Source organism: Aspergillus versicolor (assembly GCF_001890125.1).
Source record: "Aspergillus versicolor CBS 583.65 unplaced genomic scaffold ASPVEscaffold_15, whole genome shotgun sequence".
Lineage (NCBI taxonomy): Eukaryota > Fungi > Ascomycota > Eurotiomycetes > Eurotiales > Aspergillaceae > Aspergillus > Aspergillus versicolor.
The window spans coordinates 428,299-446,410 of NW_024467538.1; the positions used below are offsets into that span (position 1 = coordinate 428,299).

Below are 18,112 nucleotides of genomic sequence, written 5' to 3' on the forward strand. Positions count from 1 at the left end.
TATCTGCTGTTGCAGCGTGCTAAGGCATTGTGGCATGTCGTTGGGAAATGTGTCTATATTTATCACATGTGGGCTTGTGCGACGTTGGAATCCAGGCCAGAACAAAAGTCCCTACCTCGTAATGCCCCTCAGCATATATAATAGAGAGCTCTACAATCTGACCGTCGGAATTTGGCAGCCGATCGGTGACCGAAATCATAAGGCGCAGGCAGTGATATGCCCCGACATTGCATTCTTGGGTCAATAAACATAATTAACACTTCATTTAACCAGCCACGGCATCAACACTTCCAAAGGCTCCGTGTCGTCCTGCGTACTTCCAGCAAAACCCGGAAACCCAGCTTCAACCACTTTCTCAGTCCAGTCCCGGTATCGATGAAAGCCACCAAAATAGAACTTCGTTGCCGGCTTGCGCCCTTCTATATTAATGCCAAAGATCCAGCCAGCCGCGTCCTTGAAGAGCGAACCCTCCGAGACCTGCTGGCACATCTCACTCCACCGCTCCTCAGCCCCAGGCAAGGCCTCCATGACATGGTCCTGTCTGGCATTCTCGCTATGCAGGATACAACCCATGATAAACTCGACTTCACGCTCAAGAATAACCGGAAAGTTCGCAAAGGCGGCCTGTGGACCGGAAACGATGAACATATTGGGGAATCCAGAGCATGCGACGCCGCCGTAGGCTGTTGGACCATTTGCCCAGTGCTCCTGGAGTGACTTGCCCTCTCGCCCGGTTATTTTTAGGCGCAGGTAGCTTCCTTCCACCGCGTCGAAACCAGTTGCGAGAATCAGAACATCGAGAGGGTATAGGGTGCTGGTGCCGTCTGACTCACGGATCCTGATTCCCTCGGGCACAATTTCGTCGATTGGCGTTTCGCGGAGGTCGACGATATCAACATTGTCGCGGTTAAAGATCTGGTAGTATCCGGAATCGCAAAGCGGGCGACGGGCGTACAGGTCCCAGGGTTTCAACGCCGCTGCCTTGCGTGGGTCTTTGACGGTTTGGTCGATTTTGCTACGGATGAACTTGCAGGCTTCTTCATTTGCATCGCGGTTGGTGGTAAGATCGCCAAATGCACTGAACATGAAGCCGAAGGGCCCGCTGTGATCCCACGCCTCTTGGAATGCTTGCTGGCGTTCCTCGGGCGTTGCTTCCATTGTTTTACGCGTTGACTCATGGATGCCGAATCCGGTTGCAGAGTCCTGGACTTCTTTCCATATCTTGTCGTAATTCTTATTAATGTCCTCGCGACGATCAGCGGGCATGGGGCCCTGGCCACTGGGGACTGAATACTGAGGATGTCGTTGGAACGACACAAGTTGGCCCACGTCTGGCGCGATCGCGGTCATGACTTGGATACCTGTAGATCCGTTCCCAATAATTCCAACAGTCTTACCCTCTAGTTTTACCGAGTTGTCCCATCTGGCTGTATGAACGGTCGCCCCAGCAAATGTATGGACTCCAGGGATATTAGGGTAGTTCGGTTTAGCCAGAATACCCAAGCAATTCACCAAGTAGCGACAATGTACAACAAGACCTCCCGAGCAAGTAACCACCCAAACACTGCGGTCGCTATCCCAAGCAGCAGTCTGCATCTCGGTATTGAATCGCATGTACTTCCGGAGGTCGTGTCGCTTGACGATATGTCGGATATACTCAAGTATCTCCGGCTGGTAGAGGTAGTGCCTATCCCATGGGTATGACTGAAGATCCTCTTTATCCCATGAATAACGGTACAGGTAGGATTCCGTGTCGCTCATGGCTCCTGGGTATTTGTTCCAGTACCACGTACCACCGACATCCCCACCCGCCTCGATGCACTGGACCTGAAGGCCAGTCCGGGCAAGTCGATATGTTGCGTATACTCCCCCCATGCCCGCGCCGACGACAAGCGCATCGACTATGCTTTCTGCCGCAGACCCCATTTTTTTATGCCTAGTATGTTGTTGATACAGGATTCAAGGTCTCTCGGGAATTGTATCGTACGAGATATGGCCTTTTGGTTGCGATGTTGAAACTGCGACAAGATAGTCCGCCTAAGGCGAGAGGGAACTCCTGAGAACTGCACTGTTTATGACGTTTCATGCGGGGTTGTCTTGGTGCTTCGACGGCCTCAGTCTGAGGATCTGAGTCGCTCCTTCTGCAGACAGGTGGCAGGTGAAGAGAGCGGGGAGGCCGAGGGTATGCAAGAGCCTGCATCGGCAACTGCAGTTGACATTGCGAGTCAGTTTCATCCCATGTAGGACAACCTGGGACGCCTAAAACAGCCATGCAAGCGACTGGGGGCTCCCCGCATGACTCCGAGCTTCTTCATGGTCGACCACAAGTGAGAAGAGCCATACGAGCGCGGGCGGGGGAGATATTACCACCCAGTTATAAACACCATGCTAAGTGTTTCACATATAATGGCAATCAAGCGGAGAATCGTCCTAACTTTTGAGGGGAGCGGGCAAGCCTTCATGCAGCATTGTTAGACAGCATTGACACGCGTCAGGAATACCGGGTTGGACAGCGCAATTGCATGTTGCCAAGCGACCTCTCTGCGCTCACTCCCAATCAGGCTGTATGACATGTGCCAATCTCTGTCGATCTGGGCCTTTGGCCTGTATGGAGGTGCCAAGTGCAGGTGGCATCGCGCCAACAGCGACAAGCATGATAATCCTGATATGTTCCCATGAGCGGAGTCTGTCTTCCATGCTGTGGTGTGCCTTTCGATCATCTCATCTACTCAACCCACATCTGATTCCACGTCTCCCAAAAGTTCAAGGTCGACGATTCATCCAAAAGTGCATCAACCATGCTATTCATATCCACGTTCGGGTCGAGGTCAATATTATTAAGAACGGGATGAGTAGTGATGTCGGTCGACTGATCCTGGGGAACAGCTACCCCTGGAGCGGAGGCAGAGACTGGAGCAGTAGCAGCTCCTGTAATCTCGCCAGCGGCTTCTGGGCAGATTTGCTGGATGGCCATAGCAAATATCCCGCGATAGATTGATGCAACTGTGTATACCTTCTGGAATTCCTCCATGACCATCATGCATGCGTTGAGCTTGTTCAGGCGGAGGCGTCGCGATAGAGGGTTGCCTGAGCGGCAGTTGAGGAGGTGTATTTGCATTGCAGGGATAAGGAGCGGTGGTCTGCAGGTGTCAGTTGGTCAGGCCACGATGATGGGAGTAAGGGCAATCTATCTCACGTCATAGGCAAGGCATATTCGAGGAGGCTTTCTTGAGCGAGGGTCTCTAGGACATCGTTTGTGCGCGACGCGGCAGCATCTGCTTTGGTACGTATTGTTTCTTGCCATTGCATCTGGTGGCCAGGGGATATGTCATCGGGTGGATCAGTTAAACATGGTCGGTAAAGAACGATAAGAATTGCTCTGTAAGGGTCAGTGAGATAGTTTGCTAATTGGTCGACTTGACATACTCATAATGTAGTTGAAGGTGGTGCAGGTAAAACCGGGTAGGGCCATTCCAGTTGGGGCACTTTTCTGGAGGCTTATTGCGCAAGATCTCTGCCTCGAGGGCCTCGATCTGTTCACGCGAGGGCTTTGGTCGCACTGTCTTGTAGCTCAATGTGAGGACAGAGCCAAGTAGCCTGCTTAGCTGTAGCAACATGATCCAGTATTCAGCCAGAACAGGCAAGTCATCAGGGATGAAGGCAGAATAAAGGGATTCCGGAATATCTTTGAAATCGTGATATATATCTACCACTGAGGGCATAGCAACGTCGCAATCATCGAGATCAATGCGTAGCGGTCGTCCGAGGGTTAAACTCAGCCAGCGGTCGCGAAGAAAGCACGTCCACCAGAGACGTCGCCAGAGATACCGCTGTTTGTCGGTGATGGCTGCATTGTATCGGGCAGCGTCAGGATTGCGATGTAGGCCGAGAATCTGGCAAAGGCTGATAGAGACCCCAGTCCAATACCAAGGCTGCGCATGCTCGTCGACCTCAGAGTGCCAAAAGCCTAGCATCAGGGAAGCCTGCAAAAGCACTGTCTTGTCTCGCTCGCCGCTATTATTGTACAGGCACTGTTCGTAAAGGTTAAATGTGCCCGTTATCAACCAGAAACGTAACTTGCCTTTGCGTGAGAGTACATGGCCGCCTTCATCGCCTTCCTCGAACCATACCCTTCTCTCTCGCAGATACCAGACGGGACAAACTGCGACCAAAGTTAGTAACGTGCTCCGGATTTGGGTTTGGTCGAGCCATACGTTTACGGCGACAAAGAACACACTCCACACGAGAAGTAGGTTATACTCGTGAAGTCGGCCTGCGTGGAAGAAGTACAATATCTGATCCGCTTCAATGATTGGCACAATAGGGTGTACATGGCGGAAGTACGCTTGAAGGAGGCATTCGCAAGCCTCACTGCTAGGAAGATTGAAGACGCCTTTACTCTTGAGATAGTTGCGGTCCTCCTCGCAGAGCGATTCGGTGACGCGTGTCGGAATTAGCAAATGACGTGCCAGAGACTCTCCGGAAGATAGCGACAGCGTAGATGTTAACCCGGTTTTGTCACCTAGCAGCATATTCGTTAGCTCCATCGTAGCTGTTACCAGAAAGTCCTTACCGGTGTAGAAGGGCACTTGTCCAACTCGTCCGGGGTTCCCCAAGGCGGCCGCTGCGATCTCGAGCCCATTGCGCTCCTCATCCTGGATATTATATCTCTCAGCATACCCATCAATGGCTGATGGCCCTGCTGAATGTCTCTGGAACGTCGGTGTAGAATTTGCTGTGGCGTCGGGGCGAGGAACGATTCCCCCAGTGTTCGCGTCAGCGCGACTAGGTGGACTGCTAGTAACAGCCCGCAGCGACTGCCGCATCAAGCCATTGTGGCGACTTGTTCGAGGTCTAGCTGGCTGGTTAGGTGTGAAGTTTCCCCAGTCTAAGAGGGCAGTCTTCTCACATTGAGGATGTGTCGTCCACTACACAATCGGCGTGGTCTTGGGCGCAGCGGATGCACGGCACGCCGGTAACGTTGATGCTACACCGGACCTTACGCGATCGACAAGAGTGACAGGCGATGGTGGATCGATAGCGCCGAGCTGACATGGCCGAAGAAGAATGTTTGTTGTTGTAGAAGGAAAGGAACTGACCGGGATGCCGCGGGAAGAAAACCTCGGAATGTCTGCCTGACTTTTGCCTGAACTGGGGCCTGAAGTCAGTGCCGGGCACCGGCCGATCTCTGCCGAGATTGAGCCGAGTCGCCCCAACTATCCATGATGCACCTTGAAATATGTTATTTTTGTCTGGTCAGATGAATCGAGATTTCTGTGCTAGCATAAGATTGTGTCGAGATCCTGTCTACTTTTTGGGACGTTCGGATGTCTGAAATGGACCGAAACGTTGGCGATTTACAACTGTCCACACTCTATATATATATATGACAAAGTGCCTGTCCACATTTACAAGGCATTCGCTAATTCAATATAACTTAGAAATAATAACAGGCCTTCCTCGATACAGGCTTTGATTTTTTCTTATTAATATTTACCTGGCACTGTAATCTCAACTCCAGAGGAGGCCTAATAAAAAAATACATCTTTCAATGCAGGTTCAGAAACAGAATATCTGATCCGACATCTTCGCAACAGCCCCAGGAGCCTGGAATCCCATAGCAACCAAAGCCTTCTTCGACGCATTCACCATCCCTGGCGGACCACAGAGCATCACCTTGCAGTCCGGCGCCGCAGCGGGCAATCTCTCCTTCATAACCTGTTCAGTAACGAACCCCTTTCCAAATGACCAGTTGTCCGGCGGCGTATCCAGCATATACCAGATCTTGAGGTTCTGGGGGTAAGCCTCCGCAAAGGCCTCCAGCTCTCGACGGAGCAGAATATCTTCTTCTGTCCTGTTCGCATAGATCAGACTCACTTCAGTCAGATCAGTGGGATCCTCGCAGATCGCTCGGATGAGCTGGTACATCGGTGTGATCCCGGTACCTCCTGCAATCATGCCAATTTTGTTACACAGACCCTTGGAGTACTTCATTGCACCCTTGGGGCCTCGGAATTGAACCTCGTCGCCAACCTCCAGATTCGCGAGATACTTCCCTGTCAGCAGGCCGTCGGGGTAGCATCTGATCACTAGCTCCAATAGACCCTTATCCAGGTTATTCGATGTTGGGGTGTATGATCTGGATACTGAAGTCCCGTCGATATTAGCCTTGATGGCTACGTGCTGGCCGATAGGAAGCCCAAGGACGTCCTGGGGGTTTGGCAACTGGAAGATGAATTTGTAGACACTCGGTGAAAGAGCATCTTTGCGAATGAGCGGGAGACTTTTGTATTCTTTTGCGTCAAGAAATCCTTTCACGAGGTGGGGATTCGTCCGAGCGACTTTGCGACACTTCATGTACGGAGGGTATTTTGTGAAGCCGGACTTGACCTTGGTGAATTCCGATAGTTTGCTGGCGAGCAACGAGCCGACGACAGTGAAAATGCCAGTTGCGGCTGCAAAACCCGTGTAGAAATCGCCCGGGGTAAATCGCGTGCTGGGAATTTTGATGTTTCGAAGCTCTGAGATGATTGACGGAGAGGTTGGTAATGTCGCATACAACCGACGACCAAAGTACAATGAAATAGCTGCTCCGCTGATATAGACTGTCGCGAGAGCTGTGGATCTGAGCAACCCCGAACGGTCCGTAGAAGGTGGTGCCGGAGGTGTAGGTTGAATTAAGCGGACTGCTTCTGGGCGAGCTCGTTTCTGTGCACCTCTTAGTGTGCCGATACGGTATGTTTGGAGGATCTCATCGGCGTCCTAAATCATTGATTCGCGTTAGTTTGAGAAATACGAACAGAGACTACACGGTACCCACCTCTGAATGACCGACATCTTCGTACGCTTCGGTCGCATCACTCCCAGCAGCTTCGATAAGAACATCGGCGCCTCCAGGGTGATCCCTAACATACGGGGTGATGTCGTATACTATACGTCAATTAGTGAACACTCCAATCACCCAAACTACTGGGATGGCACCCACGCAAGCTTACCATTTCCATTAACAACAACCCACAAGTTATCTCTGGTATTGTGACCAGCGACGTCGTGTGTAGTGTACTCTTTGATATCTGCCATTGCGAAACAAGTGTAAATGATCAAGGCAAGAAGAGCAAGAATTGTCCGGCCGTCGATGAGTAAACGCGAGAGCAGGATGAGCACAGTCTGGACTTATATAGCTGGCAGCTATCTTTAACACCAACAGCCAAATACTCCTTCAATCTTTTGTTGATCCACCTGTTGTCACCGCGCCAGCATATCCAATTTGTCGAAGCCGATTGGCCATTGGAATGCCGCGGGATCTCCACTGCTAACGGCCTTGACTGTTTCAGCCAATAGGAAGCACAGAATTGAGACACGGCATCGGCATTCCCGCGGCAGCTTTTCGGGATCCGCCCAGATGTGGACCATTTTATATTGACAGTGGAAGCTAATGCGTGCTGCGAGACGTTTATAAAGGCAGACAATGTCATTAAACTCAGTATTGCTGGTGCAGACTTTTCAAGATACGTTGGTCACTTGAATCATGTCAAGCCAGCAATTCTACCTCTTAGGAGAAGCGGCATCGTCCGCCAAAGCCATTGAAGTCGACACCAAGTCAAGTGTTGAACAGCTCAAGAACCTTGTCGCCGCCCACTTTGCCATTGTCGAGCCAAATGGTCAGTTGTAATTTCTTTCGCAGCGCGACTAGTACATGCTAACTTCACCAAGGAATCGGGTTCCAAGCAAACAATGAATACCTGATGGAAATCGCCGACATCGTTGCCGCCACAGAACCAATAGGCATTAGTATCGATGGCAGCGGTGTACGGGAACCCGAAGGCCCCAGCGGTCTTCCATACGTGGGTAACTACCTCGAGGTGTATCCCGACCACCTTGGCAACCACCAGCGCCTGTTCGACCGATACGGCCCAATCTTCAAGACGACCAACCTTGGCCGTATAACATATCAAACAAACGACCCTACAATCTCCGCGATCGTCTTCTCGGAGTCGGACTTCTTCTCTAAGAAAATCAACGAAGCACACCCACTCCATGCGCTCAAGACGCCTGCTGCTGGTGTCTTCTTAGGCGACACTGACACGCCCGAGTGGAAGGTAGCACATAAGTTCTTGCCGCCAGCCCTTGGACCTAAGGCAGTGCGACACTATGCGCCGACGATGCAGCGGACAGTTGAAGATGCGTTTACGGTATTCGACGCCCTTGACGAGGGTGACCAGGCATGGAACGTGTACCAGTATATGTTAAAACTGGGCTCTCAAGCCGTTGGGAAGTTGACGCTTGGACTGGACTTCCAACACTTCACAGAGCCCGGTGCGCCGGTTCATGAGATGGTACATGCCATTGCTGAGCTGCTATCACTTAATAAGGAGGTTACCTCCAAGGGTGACTGGTACGGCAAGTTGCCATTCGGAGCGCCCAAGAGGCTGCGGAACTTGAAGTCACGGATCGAGGAGATGGTGCAAGAGTCTATCAATAGCGCAGCACGAGGAGGAATTACCGACTTGCCGCTCCAGGAGGCAGCTCTGGAGGCTTCTAACATGGTTGGTATGTATTGCACCTTCTCTTCTGTCCTTTTAGAAAGAGCTAATGATGCTCTCCAGACTACGCTATCCGCGCTACAGATAACAAAGGCGAGAAACTACCAAAGGAGAGCCTAGTCTGGGCCCTCGTCGTGGCAACGGCAGCTGGATTCACCACAACCAGCTCTCTCCTCTCATGGCTGATATACGGTCTCGTCACATACCCGGGGATGCAGGAGCGACTCCTCCAAGAACTGGTCGACAACGGCATCACAGAAGACACCGAGCTCACGGCCGAAATCACGGACAAGCTCGTCTTCCAAGACAAATTCATCAAGGAAACACAGCGCAAACACAACCCATCCTTCCAGCCCGGCCGAACCGCAAAGGCCGACTTGGTTCTTCCTGGCGGCTACAAAATCCCGAAAGACTCGGTTGTTATTCCTGCGCTTCACCATATCCATAATAACCCTGAGATATGGGATAACCCGGCCCGATTCAACCCTGACCGCTGGGATACGCCTGAAGTGAAGGGGAGACATAAGGCGGCGTATATCCCGTTTGCGATGGGGCAGCGCATGTGCATTGGGTTTAACTTTGCGCTGCAGGAGGTGAAGATCTTCTTGCCGAAGCTGATCTATCGGTATAACTTTGTTCGAGAGGGGAATGGGCCGATTGAGTATGATCCCATGTTCCAGTTGATTCGACCGAACAACTTGTATGTGCGCGCTGAGCGGAGAGTCAAGTGGCCTCCGAAGTCTACGGAGTGAGGAGAAGAAGGGGATAGTTTGGATTATATAGAAGATACATGTAATATTGATAGAAATAGAACATCTTATCGTTTCATTCTTACATACTCCATTCCACAAAACCAAAAAAACAGGATTAGCCTAGAAGTACTGAAATTGTCGGTATAGCTGTGCAACCAATGTGAACAGCAGATACACTGCAATACTAGAGCTCAACTACATCCGACTCACAAGTAAGACATCAGCGGAGTAAGGCCCGAGCAACTGGATAAATCAATACTATTTTTTCCTTCACCGTGCAAAGAATTCGACTATGACGGACCGACGGTAGAAGCTTCCAGGTCCACCCTGGCAGCGTGCCGTTTCATTTCCGAGGATCCATAGGTACTACAGACACACCTGCCAACAAGACAACCAGCAATAATAATCCCTCACCCCTGTTCCGGAGCAGTCCCGAGGGACGAGTCGACACGGCATGCCGATACTCGGCATCGCGGTTCCGCGGGATGACGAGTGCCGGTCCACAGGGCATACCGCGGCAGGTTTATCGGCACAACGTTGCTGGTTGGATGTAGATTCGGGATCATGGATATCTCGGAAGTGACAAGCCTTATATATCCAGTGTTTTGCAGTAGCCGTGGCTTTTGATCTTCAAACAGACTTTGGACTTATTTTGCATCACCACCATACATACCATGCATCCAACCTGGTCACCACCAAATGACTACCAAAACCGCCCTGTCGCGGTTCTGGGTGCTGGAGTCCTTGGAAGGAGAATCGGTGAGTTTTCAAAATCTTTATTCTGAATACACCATTAACTCTACAGGCTGCATCTGGGCCTCTGCCGGCTACAACGTCCACCTGCGCGACCCCAGCCCCGAGCAGCTTACCGCTGGCATCGCCTATATCGACCAAGAAGTGTCAGCCTACGCAACCAAGACCGGTAGATCACCAGGCAAAGCACAACCATTCACAACTCTCGAAGATGCCGTAGAAACAGCGTGGCTGGTGATCGAGGCCGTCCCCGAGAAACTCCCACTCAAGATCTCGACCTTTGCTGAGTTATCGGCTTGCGCGCCGAAGGACTGTATCCTAGCTTCCAACTCCTCGTCATACAAATCATCGGAGATGCTGGATAAAGTTCCCGAGGAAGTCAAGCCGCGCATCTTGAATATGCACTACTATATGCCGCCGAAGTGCATGATCGTTGAACTGATGACGGACGGGTTCACCAGTGAGGAGATTTTCCCGTTCATGGTTGAGAGGTGTCGTGAGGGCGCGACAGCGCCTTATGTTGCAAGAAAGGAGTCGACGGGGTTTATATTCAATCGTCTTTGGGCGGCTGTGAAACGCGAAGTACTTACTATCCTGTCTGAGGGAGTGTCTGTGCCTGAAGAGATCGACGCTATGTGGGAGACTATGTTTATTGAAGGGCGTAGCTTGCCTTGTAAAATGATGGATCGTGAGTATTTTCTGATTCTCCTATCGTCTTTGCGGTTATTTTACTAACCATCGAATAGAGGTCGGTCTCGACACCGTCGCCTTCATCGAGCAGCACTACGTGTACGAACGCAGCCTATCCTCCGAAAAGACCGTCGACTACTTAACAACAAACTACATCGACCAGGGCAAACTCGGAAACAAATCGGCCAAGGGCGGCCTGTATCCTCCAACCCAACCAGAGACAAACGAGCACCGTATTCTAGCCCTGGACGTCGGACTTGCGGCATCAACTGCTACCACATCTGTCGGAACACCAGTGGGCCAGATCCTCTCCTTCACCCCGGATGGAACGCAGCACTCCGCACTAGTTGATCAGCAGCTTCTCCCAGACGGAATCACGGTGGATTACGGCACAAACCGTCTTTTCTGGACAAACATGGGTATTCCGGGGCGATTGGACGGGTCGGTATGCTCTGCCTCGCTAGATGGAAGCGACATCCGTACAGTCATTGAACCTGGGACGATAAACACACCTAAGCAACTCACCATCGACAGAGAGGCCAAAAAACTGTATTTCTCTGATCGAGAGGGGTGCGCGGTGTATCGGTGCAGCCTCGACGGGTCAGAGCTCGAAAGATTAGTCTCACGACCGCAGAAGACGGACAGCCCATCGGACGTGCGGGACTGGTGTGTTGGAATTGCCGTCTCAGGACAGTATAATAGGTTCTACTGGACGCAGAAGGGGGCACCGAAGAGCGGGAAGGGGAGGATATTCAGCGCGCCTATTGATGCGCCGCCTGGTGTCCTGGAGAACGGGTGTGATGATAGCGAACTGTGTATTTTAAGTGGACTCCCTGAGCCGATTGATCTGGAGGTTGACGAGGAGAGGGGCGAGCTGTACTGGACAGACCGGGGAGAGTTGCCTTTCGGCAATGCGCTGTACCGAGTCAAGCTAAGCGAAGAGGGGAGCCCAGTAGGAAAGCCCGAGATTGTCACGCGCGGCCTTCATGAGGCGATCGGATTGAGTGTCGAGAAGTCTGGCGATATTGTTTTGACCGACTTGGGTGGGAGTATCTATCGCTGTGACCGCAGTGGGAAGAAGGAGGTTTTGTATAGCGAGGATGGACGGGCCTTTACCGGTGTTCTTAGCATTTGATATATACAGATAAAATTGGGTAGCTGCAGATAAATGCCCCATATTGCATTATCGCAATGGGTCTGGTTAGAAATGTAATTCTCCTGGTAGCAATATCTCCGCATTCCACGTCTGATATCAAAGGCACAATAACGAGGCGAGAAGGGGTCTATACTTTTCAACTATATACAACAAATCATGAGAGTATCCACACAACTAATACACAAATCAAGAAACAAGATAAAGCTCCACCCCCCTCTCAAATGCTAGCTCCGCAACGCCAACATCCCTCCCCTGCTCCCACAACGACCATACTTCACTCAACACATCAAGCGTCAACTTACATTGCGCATAAGGATCCTCTTCAACAAGTGTCCTGAGCGTCCCCTCAATCATACCCCTCCACTCCGGATGTGCACGCATAACATCAACATCCGAACCCGCAATGACAAGCGGATACCGAATAGCATTGAACACCACTTCATCATCCTCGTCCATATCCGGAGCTGCACGGTTCAAGGCCTCGATTGCACCGACGATCCGGCCAATTACAACCTCATTCGACGTTGATTCGTTTCCACTTACTCCCACTCCAGGATGAGAGTTCCTCCTCACAGCAAGAATACCCGCAAACTGGTACGCCTCCCAAAGCTGCATCTGCGCCGCACTCCCCTCCTCACCAGGCCAGCACCAAAACCCGCTTTCGATATCCTGGTCCGGACTAAACCCAATACATGAGAACAAGTCAATCAGCGATCGCGGCAGGCCTGTGATCGGCTCAATTCCCCCTGTACTGACTGGACCAAGCCACGTGCGAGAGCTCCCCCGGCAGTGGTGGTACCAGATATGCATTGGTGGTGAGCGACGACCGGCGACGAAGGGCGGGAGGTCCATTATCCCGAGAGAACCGATTAGAGAGTGACAAGCTGGGTCGCGGGCGTGCAAGATACTGCTGTCGGGCGGGGAGTGGGTGAGGTGCTCGTAGAGGCCGTGGACGTGGAAAGTCCACGGTTTACCATGGAAGAACTAAACCAAAATGATCAGAAGCGTTAATAGCAACGGTGTAGTTTAGTATATTAGTAGTAGACATACACTAACGGTGCAAAGTAGATTCCCTGCAGCCAGAGTCCCCTGGCTCAGGACATCCGTGTGAGCCATTTCCGCACGGAAGCGCTGCAGGGCGATGTCGAAGTATTCTTCGAACTGGGCGTGTACTTCTGGCTCGAGGAGGGTTTGCAGGGCGACGCAGACTGCAGCGCAGGCTTTGGATTCCTGGCACCATATCTCGACCATTGTTTTGAATACATCTCGAGACTCTCGTATAGAAAGCAGGTCATGGTGGCCGGAGTGGAAAACTAAGCAATAAATATCGGGGTTAGTAGACGGGCTACTGCGAATCGTCAGAAGTATAGAACATACACTTCTGGAGCAGTTCACTGGCTTGCAGCTCTACATTTTCCGGTCCAGGTACAGGAGTAGACTGCTGTGGCCGGGGCTCACTAGAACCAGCGACAGTCTCAGATCCAGCAACAGACACCCTAGGGCTAGGGCTACTGTCAAGAGCACCCAAAACAGGCCGTTCAGCACCAGCAAAATGCCCACGCGACGCAATGCCCGCACCCCATCTCAAACGCACTTCATAGCCCTCACAGGGGGTACCGCGCCTCTCGCAATTGCGACAGCTGGGCCGGGCTCCATCGCACTTGCGCCGCCGCCGGCGACATGACCAGCAGCCCGTATACGAGCGTTGACGGGGAGCTGTCATGCGGGCCGCGATCAGGATCAATAATCAATTCATTCATCAATCCTTAATTCAAGCAGCGCTTCGACCTGCCGGGTGGTGGTTAGGGCAGGGGGGCGACCTGAGGAAGCTAAGCTTCTGACAGGTCAGAGAGTCAAGCATGCGGTTATTAGTATGGGGGCCAGAGAAGAATTATCCCGGCGGGGCGTGAGTCACGAATGAATTAGGATAATTAAGCTTGGATAACGGTCGCCAGGCACCAGTTCAACCAGCTCGCCACCTAAACTGGGGTTCCGCGGGCGCCGAGGCTGCAACTGCCTGAAGTGGCACCGCCGATCAGGATAAGCAAATCGGGGACCGCAATCAGCTAAACCGCCGGGATGCGGAGTGGGCTGTCAAAAGTGTTTGAGACCTAGTTTTAGTGTTCCGGCTGGTGGTTGGTGTTGGTGTTGCGTGCTGGATGGGTCCAGGGTCGACGATGTAAAACATGTGGAGCTGGCGGTGCAGACTGTCTCAAGTCTCAAGCTTTTTCTTAATTCTGTTGCCTGGACTCTCTCCATATGGTGGTCGACCGACGCGTATATTTTCAATGGAAGAGTTTAAATATACCAGTCATTTCCCTCTTTGACGGGTATTGGGGATTCCTGATCTCGGCATATAGAGACATGCGACCACGAACCCTAACGAGCGTCAAGAGCCTCAAGATTCAAGAGACGGATTCAAGCTCAACGGCATTGGACCCTGACGACCCGCCAATGACTGGCCAATAGAAATGTACTTCCAGCCCACGTGCATATTTGGCAGCGAGAAGGATTAACAGACTGGATTAGGGCTCCCCATCCTCAATACGAACCCTCCCCTCCGAAAGTGAAACAAAGTCAATACTGGCCCAAGATCCCCGATCTCATCACCTTCTACGGCGCTCTATTAATAGTCCTTCTATTTATCCGATACTTTGTCTCCCGCCTTCTTCGTCAGTGGCGCCGAAGAGAGACGCGGTCGTCGACGTTTACTGAGGAGGTGCCTGTTTTCATGGTAGAGAATGATATAAAGAAGTCAGCAGCTGGAAAGGGGGACGATTGACATTGTGTATGAAGAAATATGGGTTTATTTCGAACATTTGGGCGCGGTTGGAAAGGCGTTATGGGAGTAAAAGCTGGTGATCTGGTTTAACGTACAACTAGTCTTAACTATCAACTATTGATGGCACCAAAGTAAGAAAGAAAAATCATATATACTATATAGCTACCACTCATTTTGCCCCCGCGGAGTCAACCAGGCAGGTGCTCTCCCTGTAGCACAAGATGAAGTTTCGCTCGTCCGTAAAGCCAGTTAAACGTACACAACCCGTCCGGAGCTGTTGTTGGGGTTAGCAGGCGATTGGGAATTGTGGTCCATTTCAGAGAAGATATCAAGATTTCACCGGATGTCATAAAAATAAGCGTAGTTCGGTACAGCAGCGTCTCTGGATTGAGGAAAAGTCGTAAGTTGACACTCTTCTCCTTCCTCAGTAAGTCTCCATCACTCTTGCTCAGCCGGTTCAATCTTCTGGGCTCACGATATTGTGGTATCCCTACTGTCACTAAGCAGACAAGATAATGGTGCCGTCTTGCCCTGCACCATAAATTTACACTGATGCAACCAAACCGTGCAGACCGGTGGAGTATGTGGAGCCGCCCTGGCCCTCGGTCGGATGCATCGATGATGTCATTCAAAGACCCTGCGTGAAAACCATTCAGACCCTTACAGATATCAAATCGAGATCTGTCGACATACCTAGACGCAGATTAGCGTTCTCAGACTATTGGCTGTCATCTATCCATGGCGGGTGGTTTCGTACAGTACCATGAGCCCAGCAGTGCGTCCCACTCGCATTGACGATTATATAGCCCACTGACAAGCGCAGTCGTCCAAGTCCTGGTGCTCATCTCCTTCTTCCTGTTCCTTTCGCTCGCAGAATGGCTCTCAGCGAAGATCATCCGCGCCGGGATCATCGGGCACATCGCGGTCGGAATTATATACGGCAAGCCGCTGGCCGATATCCTCGAGCTTGAATGGCAGGAGACGTTTATCGCGCTGGGATATGTCGGGCTGATCCTGATTATTTTTGAAGGTATTCCTTCTAATATAATTCTTTCATAAAATACGACATTGATAGCTGATAACTTGACAGGCGGCCTCGGTGCTCGCATTGACTTGCTGAAGCAGAACTTCGTGCTCAGCATGGTCGGGGCAGCGACCGGCGTGCTTTTTCCGATCGGGCTTTCGTATCTTTTGTTATATTTAGGCTTTGGATATGGGCCTGTCGAGACGTTCATCATCGGCGCTGCTCTGTCGGCTACTTCGCTTGGTACGTGCCTCTAATGAAGCCTTTAGTACCATGACGCCTTTCAATACTAAACAGAGTAGGAACTACGTTCGCCGTTATATCATCCGCGTCGAAAACAGTAGACCTAGGCCAGACTCGCGTCGGGTCAGTTCTTGTCAGCGCAGCAGTCATCGACGATGTCGTCGGGCTCGTGATGTCCAGGTTTGTACCTTCACCACAACCACTGTCCACTACTTATAAGATCGACCAGCGTCATATCCGACCTGAGCAAACTGAATAGCGGCGCCAGCGTCAATCTCGGCTGGTTAATCGGCCGCCCGATCGTGGCATCAATTGGCATGGCAATCGTCACCCCAATCGTGACAAAGTACCTCTTCGCGCCTGTCTTTCGGCGGTACATCGAGAACCACTTCGCGCGGTACGATCACATCTCGAATATTGTCTTGATGGCGCTCGTTCTGTGCGCATTCATAAGTATCGCCGCCTTTACAGGGACATCGGTGCTCTTCGGGGCTTTTCTCGCGGGTACGTTCCTGACATACATACCAAGCAAACACCCCGAAGGACCGTTCGTCGTGATGAGTCGAGAAGAGGGCGAGAGGGAGGAGCATAAAAGTCCGACCTTTGTACATACCTTTGAGCGGTATCTGTTTGATGTGCAAAAGTATCTCATGGAGCCGCTGTTCTTTGCCAGTGTGGGCTTCGCCATTCCGTTTGTGCAGCTGTGGACGGGCAAGAGGATATGGCGGGGGATAGTGTTTACACTGTTGATGGTATTTGCCAAGGTATGTCATATTAAAGCTAGTTCAGCTGGGCAGCGTACTAATTGTTAGTTCATCGTTGGCATCTGCATACCTACCTGGCATGCTCTATCCGCAAAGTCCCGACGCCGCTCCCCCAACCATCCAGCTCCTAGCACAGATGAAACGGCAAGGGGAGAGACGCGAAACGAAAAGCAATCAAACTCAGCCACCACAACCGTGTGGCTCTCCGGCCTCCTACTCGGATCCGCGATGGTCGCGCGTGGGGAAATCGGACTCCTGATCATCGAAATCGGGTACAACGAGACCTCGTACGTGAGCGAGGACGGCTTCATCACGGGTGTCTGGGCGATTCTTCTCAATACCATCATTGGGCCGGTCGCCGTGGGAGTGCTGGTCAAGATTTACGGGAAACGCATTGGGAGAGGCCCATGGGGATTGCAGCTGCAGGCCGCGCAACAGACAGACCCTCAGTCTGCGGCTTAAAATAGCTCTTTCCAGCCGGTTCCGGTCCAGTTCCGACCGGTTCCACTGTCAGGAGGTGTTTGACCAGACTCTTGGGCCCCTGGTGTGGAGTGGGGACGATGTTGGGAGTTGCTGGCATCAACTAACTCCGGAGTTAGCTCCTGTTTAACTCCCATCTGTTGAACCGTGTTTGTTGGCGAGTTCAAACCCACTCTTCTAGGCAATTCTATTGGCTGTCTATGGCGATTGAAATTGCGGCTGTCATGAAAGAGACAAGGCTGAGGCTTTCACCGCATGGCAGCCAACAGCAGTGGAGCCTCGTGTTGCACAGCCTGATTGTACAACGCGCCATGGCATTGGGGGCCATTTTGTAGAGAGCAAAGAAGAAAACGAGAGAGCGTGCTTGTTTAAAAGGCTGGCGATGTCCGTGGTGTTGAGTTGTAAATAGTGACGCCTACACTGCTCTGATAATATAAAGCCCTAACTGCCATCTTACTGCGGACTCTCCGTACTCCGACAAGGTGCTTATTTCTTTTTCTTTAATCTGTTCATCCGTAATTGCAATCCCCCTAATCAACACTGCCTCATGTATCCACCTCTCTCTCAATCATATTTGAGACCCCTGCAGCACAGTCCAGAGTAACGCTCCCTGCAGTGCTCTGTCGGACTGAACCACCATGGCCACACAGCAGCAACAACCACGCTTTGTGCCACCGCGGTTCTACCGCCAGTACAACCTGCAGAACCGCCCTGCCCTGCCCCCTAAGACTGGCCCCTCGTCGCCAAAATCGCGATCGCGCGCTTCCACCTTCAGCAAGCCCAGCGAGACCACCGCCAGCACGAATGGCCAGCTTCAACCGCCATCAGCCCACCAGAGGAGTGTATCCATGACCTCGCCATCGAACAGCAGTATCAGCACCAGCGACAGCGACAGCAGCACCAGAACCCCTCCTACGCGCCCGGC

At 51.8% G+C, this 18,112-nt stretch overlaps 7 protein-coding genes across 7 annotated transcripts; 3 read left to right on the forward strand and 4 right to left on the reverse strand.

Annotated features, from left to right (window-relative positions):
• Positions 1-261: 261 nt before the first annotated feature.
• Positions 262-1,926, reverse strand: ASPVEDRAFT_143691 (flavin-containing monooxygenase; the record flags this gene model as incomplete). The annotated part of the gene is made up of 1 exon (XM_040807933.1): positions 262-1,926. The coding sequence occupies one exon, from the start codon at positions 1,924-1,926 to the stop codon at positions 262-264; it is 1,665 nt and encodes a 554-aa protein (XP_040674053.1).
• Positions 1,927-2,725: 799 nt separating this feature from the next.
• On the reverse strand, positions 2,726-5,055 carry ASPVEDRAFT_143719 (Zn(II)2Cys6 transcription factor; the record flags this gene model as incomplete). The annotated part of the gene is given in 8 exon segments (XM_040807938.1): positions 2,726-3,140; positions 3,197-3,404; positions 3,418-3,563; positions 3,616-4,031; positions 4,073-4,162; positions 4,215-4,522; positions 4,574-4,854; positions 4,910-5,055. The coding sequence occupies 8 exon segments, from the start codon at positions 5,053-5,055 to the stop codon at positions 2,726-2,728; spliced, it is 2,010 nt and encodes a 669-aa protein (XP_040674054.1).
• Positions 5,056-5,559: 504 nt separating this feature from the next.
• On the reverse strand, positions 5,560-7,080 carry ASPVEDRAFT_57440 (uncharacterized protein; the record flags this gene model as incomplete). Its single annotated transcript, XM_040815336.1, has 3 exons — positions 5,560-6,762; positions 6,821-6,930; positions 6,996-7,080. 3 exons carry the CDS (start codon positions 7,078-7,080, stop codon positions 5,560-5,562), a joined length of 1,398 nt encoding a protein of 465 aa, XP_040674055.1.
• A 433-nt stretch (positions 7,081-7,513) lies between these two features.
• Positions 7,514-11,997, forward strand: ASPVEDRAFT_878768 (uncharacterized protein). Its single transcript, XM_040818190.1, has 6 exons — positions 7,514-7,661; positions 7,714-8,550; positions 8,607-9,247; positions 9,934-10,054; positions 10,101-10,736; positions 10,795-11,997. Exons 1-6 carry the CDS (start codon positions 7,529-7,531, stop codon positions 11,871-11,873), a joined length of 3,447 nt encoding a protein of 1,148 aa, XP_040674056.1. The 5' UTR covers positions 7,514-7,528; the 3' UTR covers positions 11,874-11,997.
• ASPVEDRAFT_155974 (Zn(II)2Cys6 transcription factor) lies at positions 11,900-14,044 on the reverse strand. Its single transcript, XM_040808497.1, has 3 exons — positions 13,272-14,044; positions 12,945-13,207; positions 11,900-12,878 (listed from the first exon to the last, which is right to left on the reverse strand). The coding sequence occupies exons 1-3, from the start codon at positions 13,615-13,617 to the stop codon at positions 12,081-12,083; spliced, it is 1,407 nt and encodes a 468-aa protein (XP_040674057.1). The 5' UTR covers positions 13,618-14,044; the 3' UTR covers positions 11,900-12,080.
• A 132-nt stretch (positions 14,045-14,176) lies between these two features.
• On the forward strand, positions 14,177-14,874 carry ASPVEDRAFT_47461 (uncharacterized protein). Its single transcript, XM_040813786.1, has 2 exons — positions 14,177-14,367; positions 14,424-14,874. Coding segments are annotated over exons 1-2 (255 nt in total). The 5' UTR covers positions 14,177-14,365; the 3' UTR covers positions 14,677-14,874.
• A 494-nt stretch (positions 14,875-15,368) lies between these two features.
• Positions 15,369-17,169, forward strand: ASPVEDRAFT_66342 (cation:proton antiporter; the record flags this gene model as incomplete). Its single annotated transcript, XM_040815876.1, has 6 exons — positions 15,369-15,451; positions 15,500-15,706; positions 15,767-15,943; positions 16,003-16,123; positions 16,173-16,707; positions 16,756-17,169. The coding sequence occupies exons 1-6, from the start codon at positions 15,415-15,417 to the stop codon at positions 17,167-17,169; spliced, it is 1,491 nt and encodes a 496-aa protein (XP_040674059.1). The 5' UTR covers positions 15,369-15,414.
• Positions 17,170-18,112: the final 943 nt, after the last annotated feature.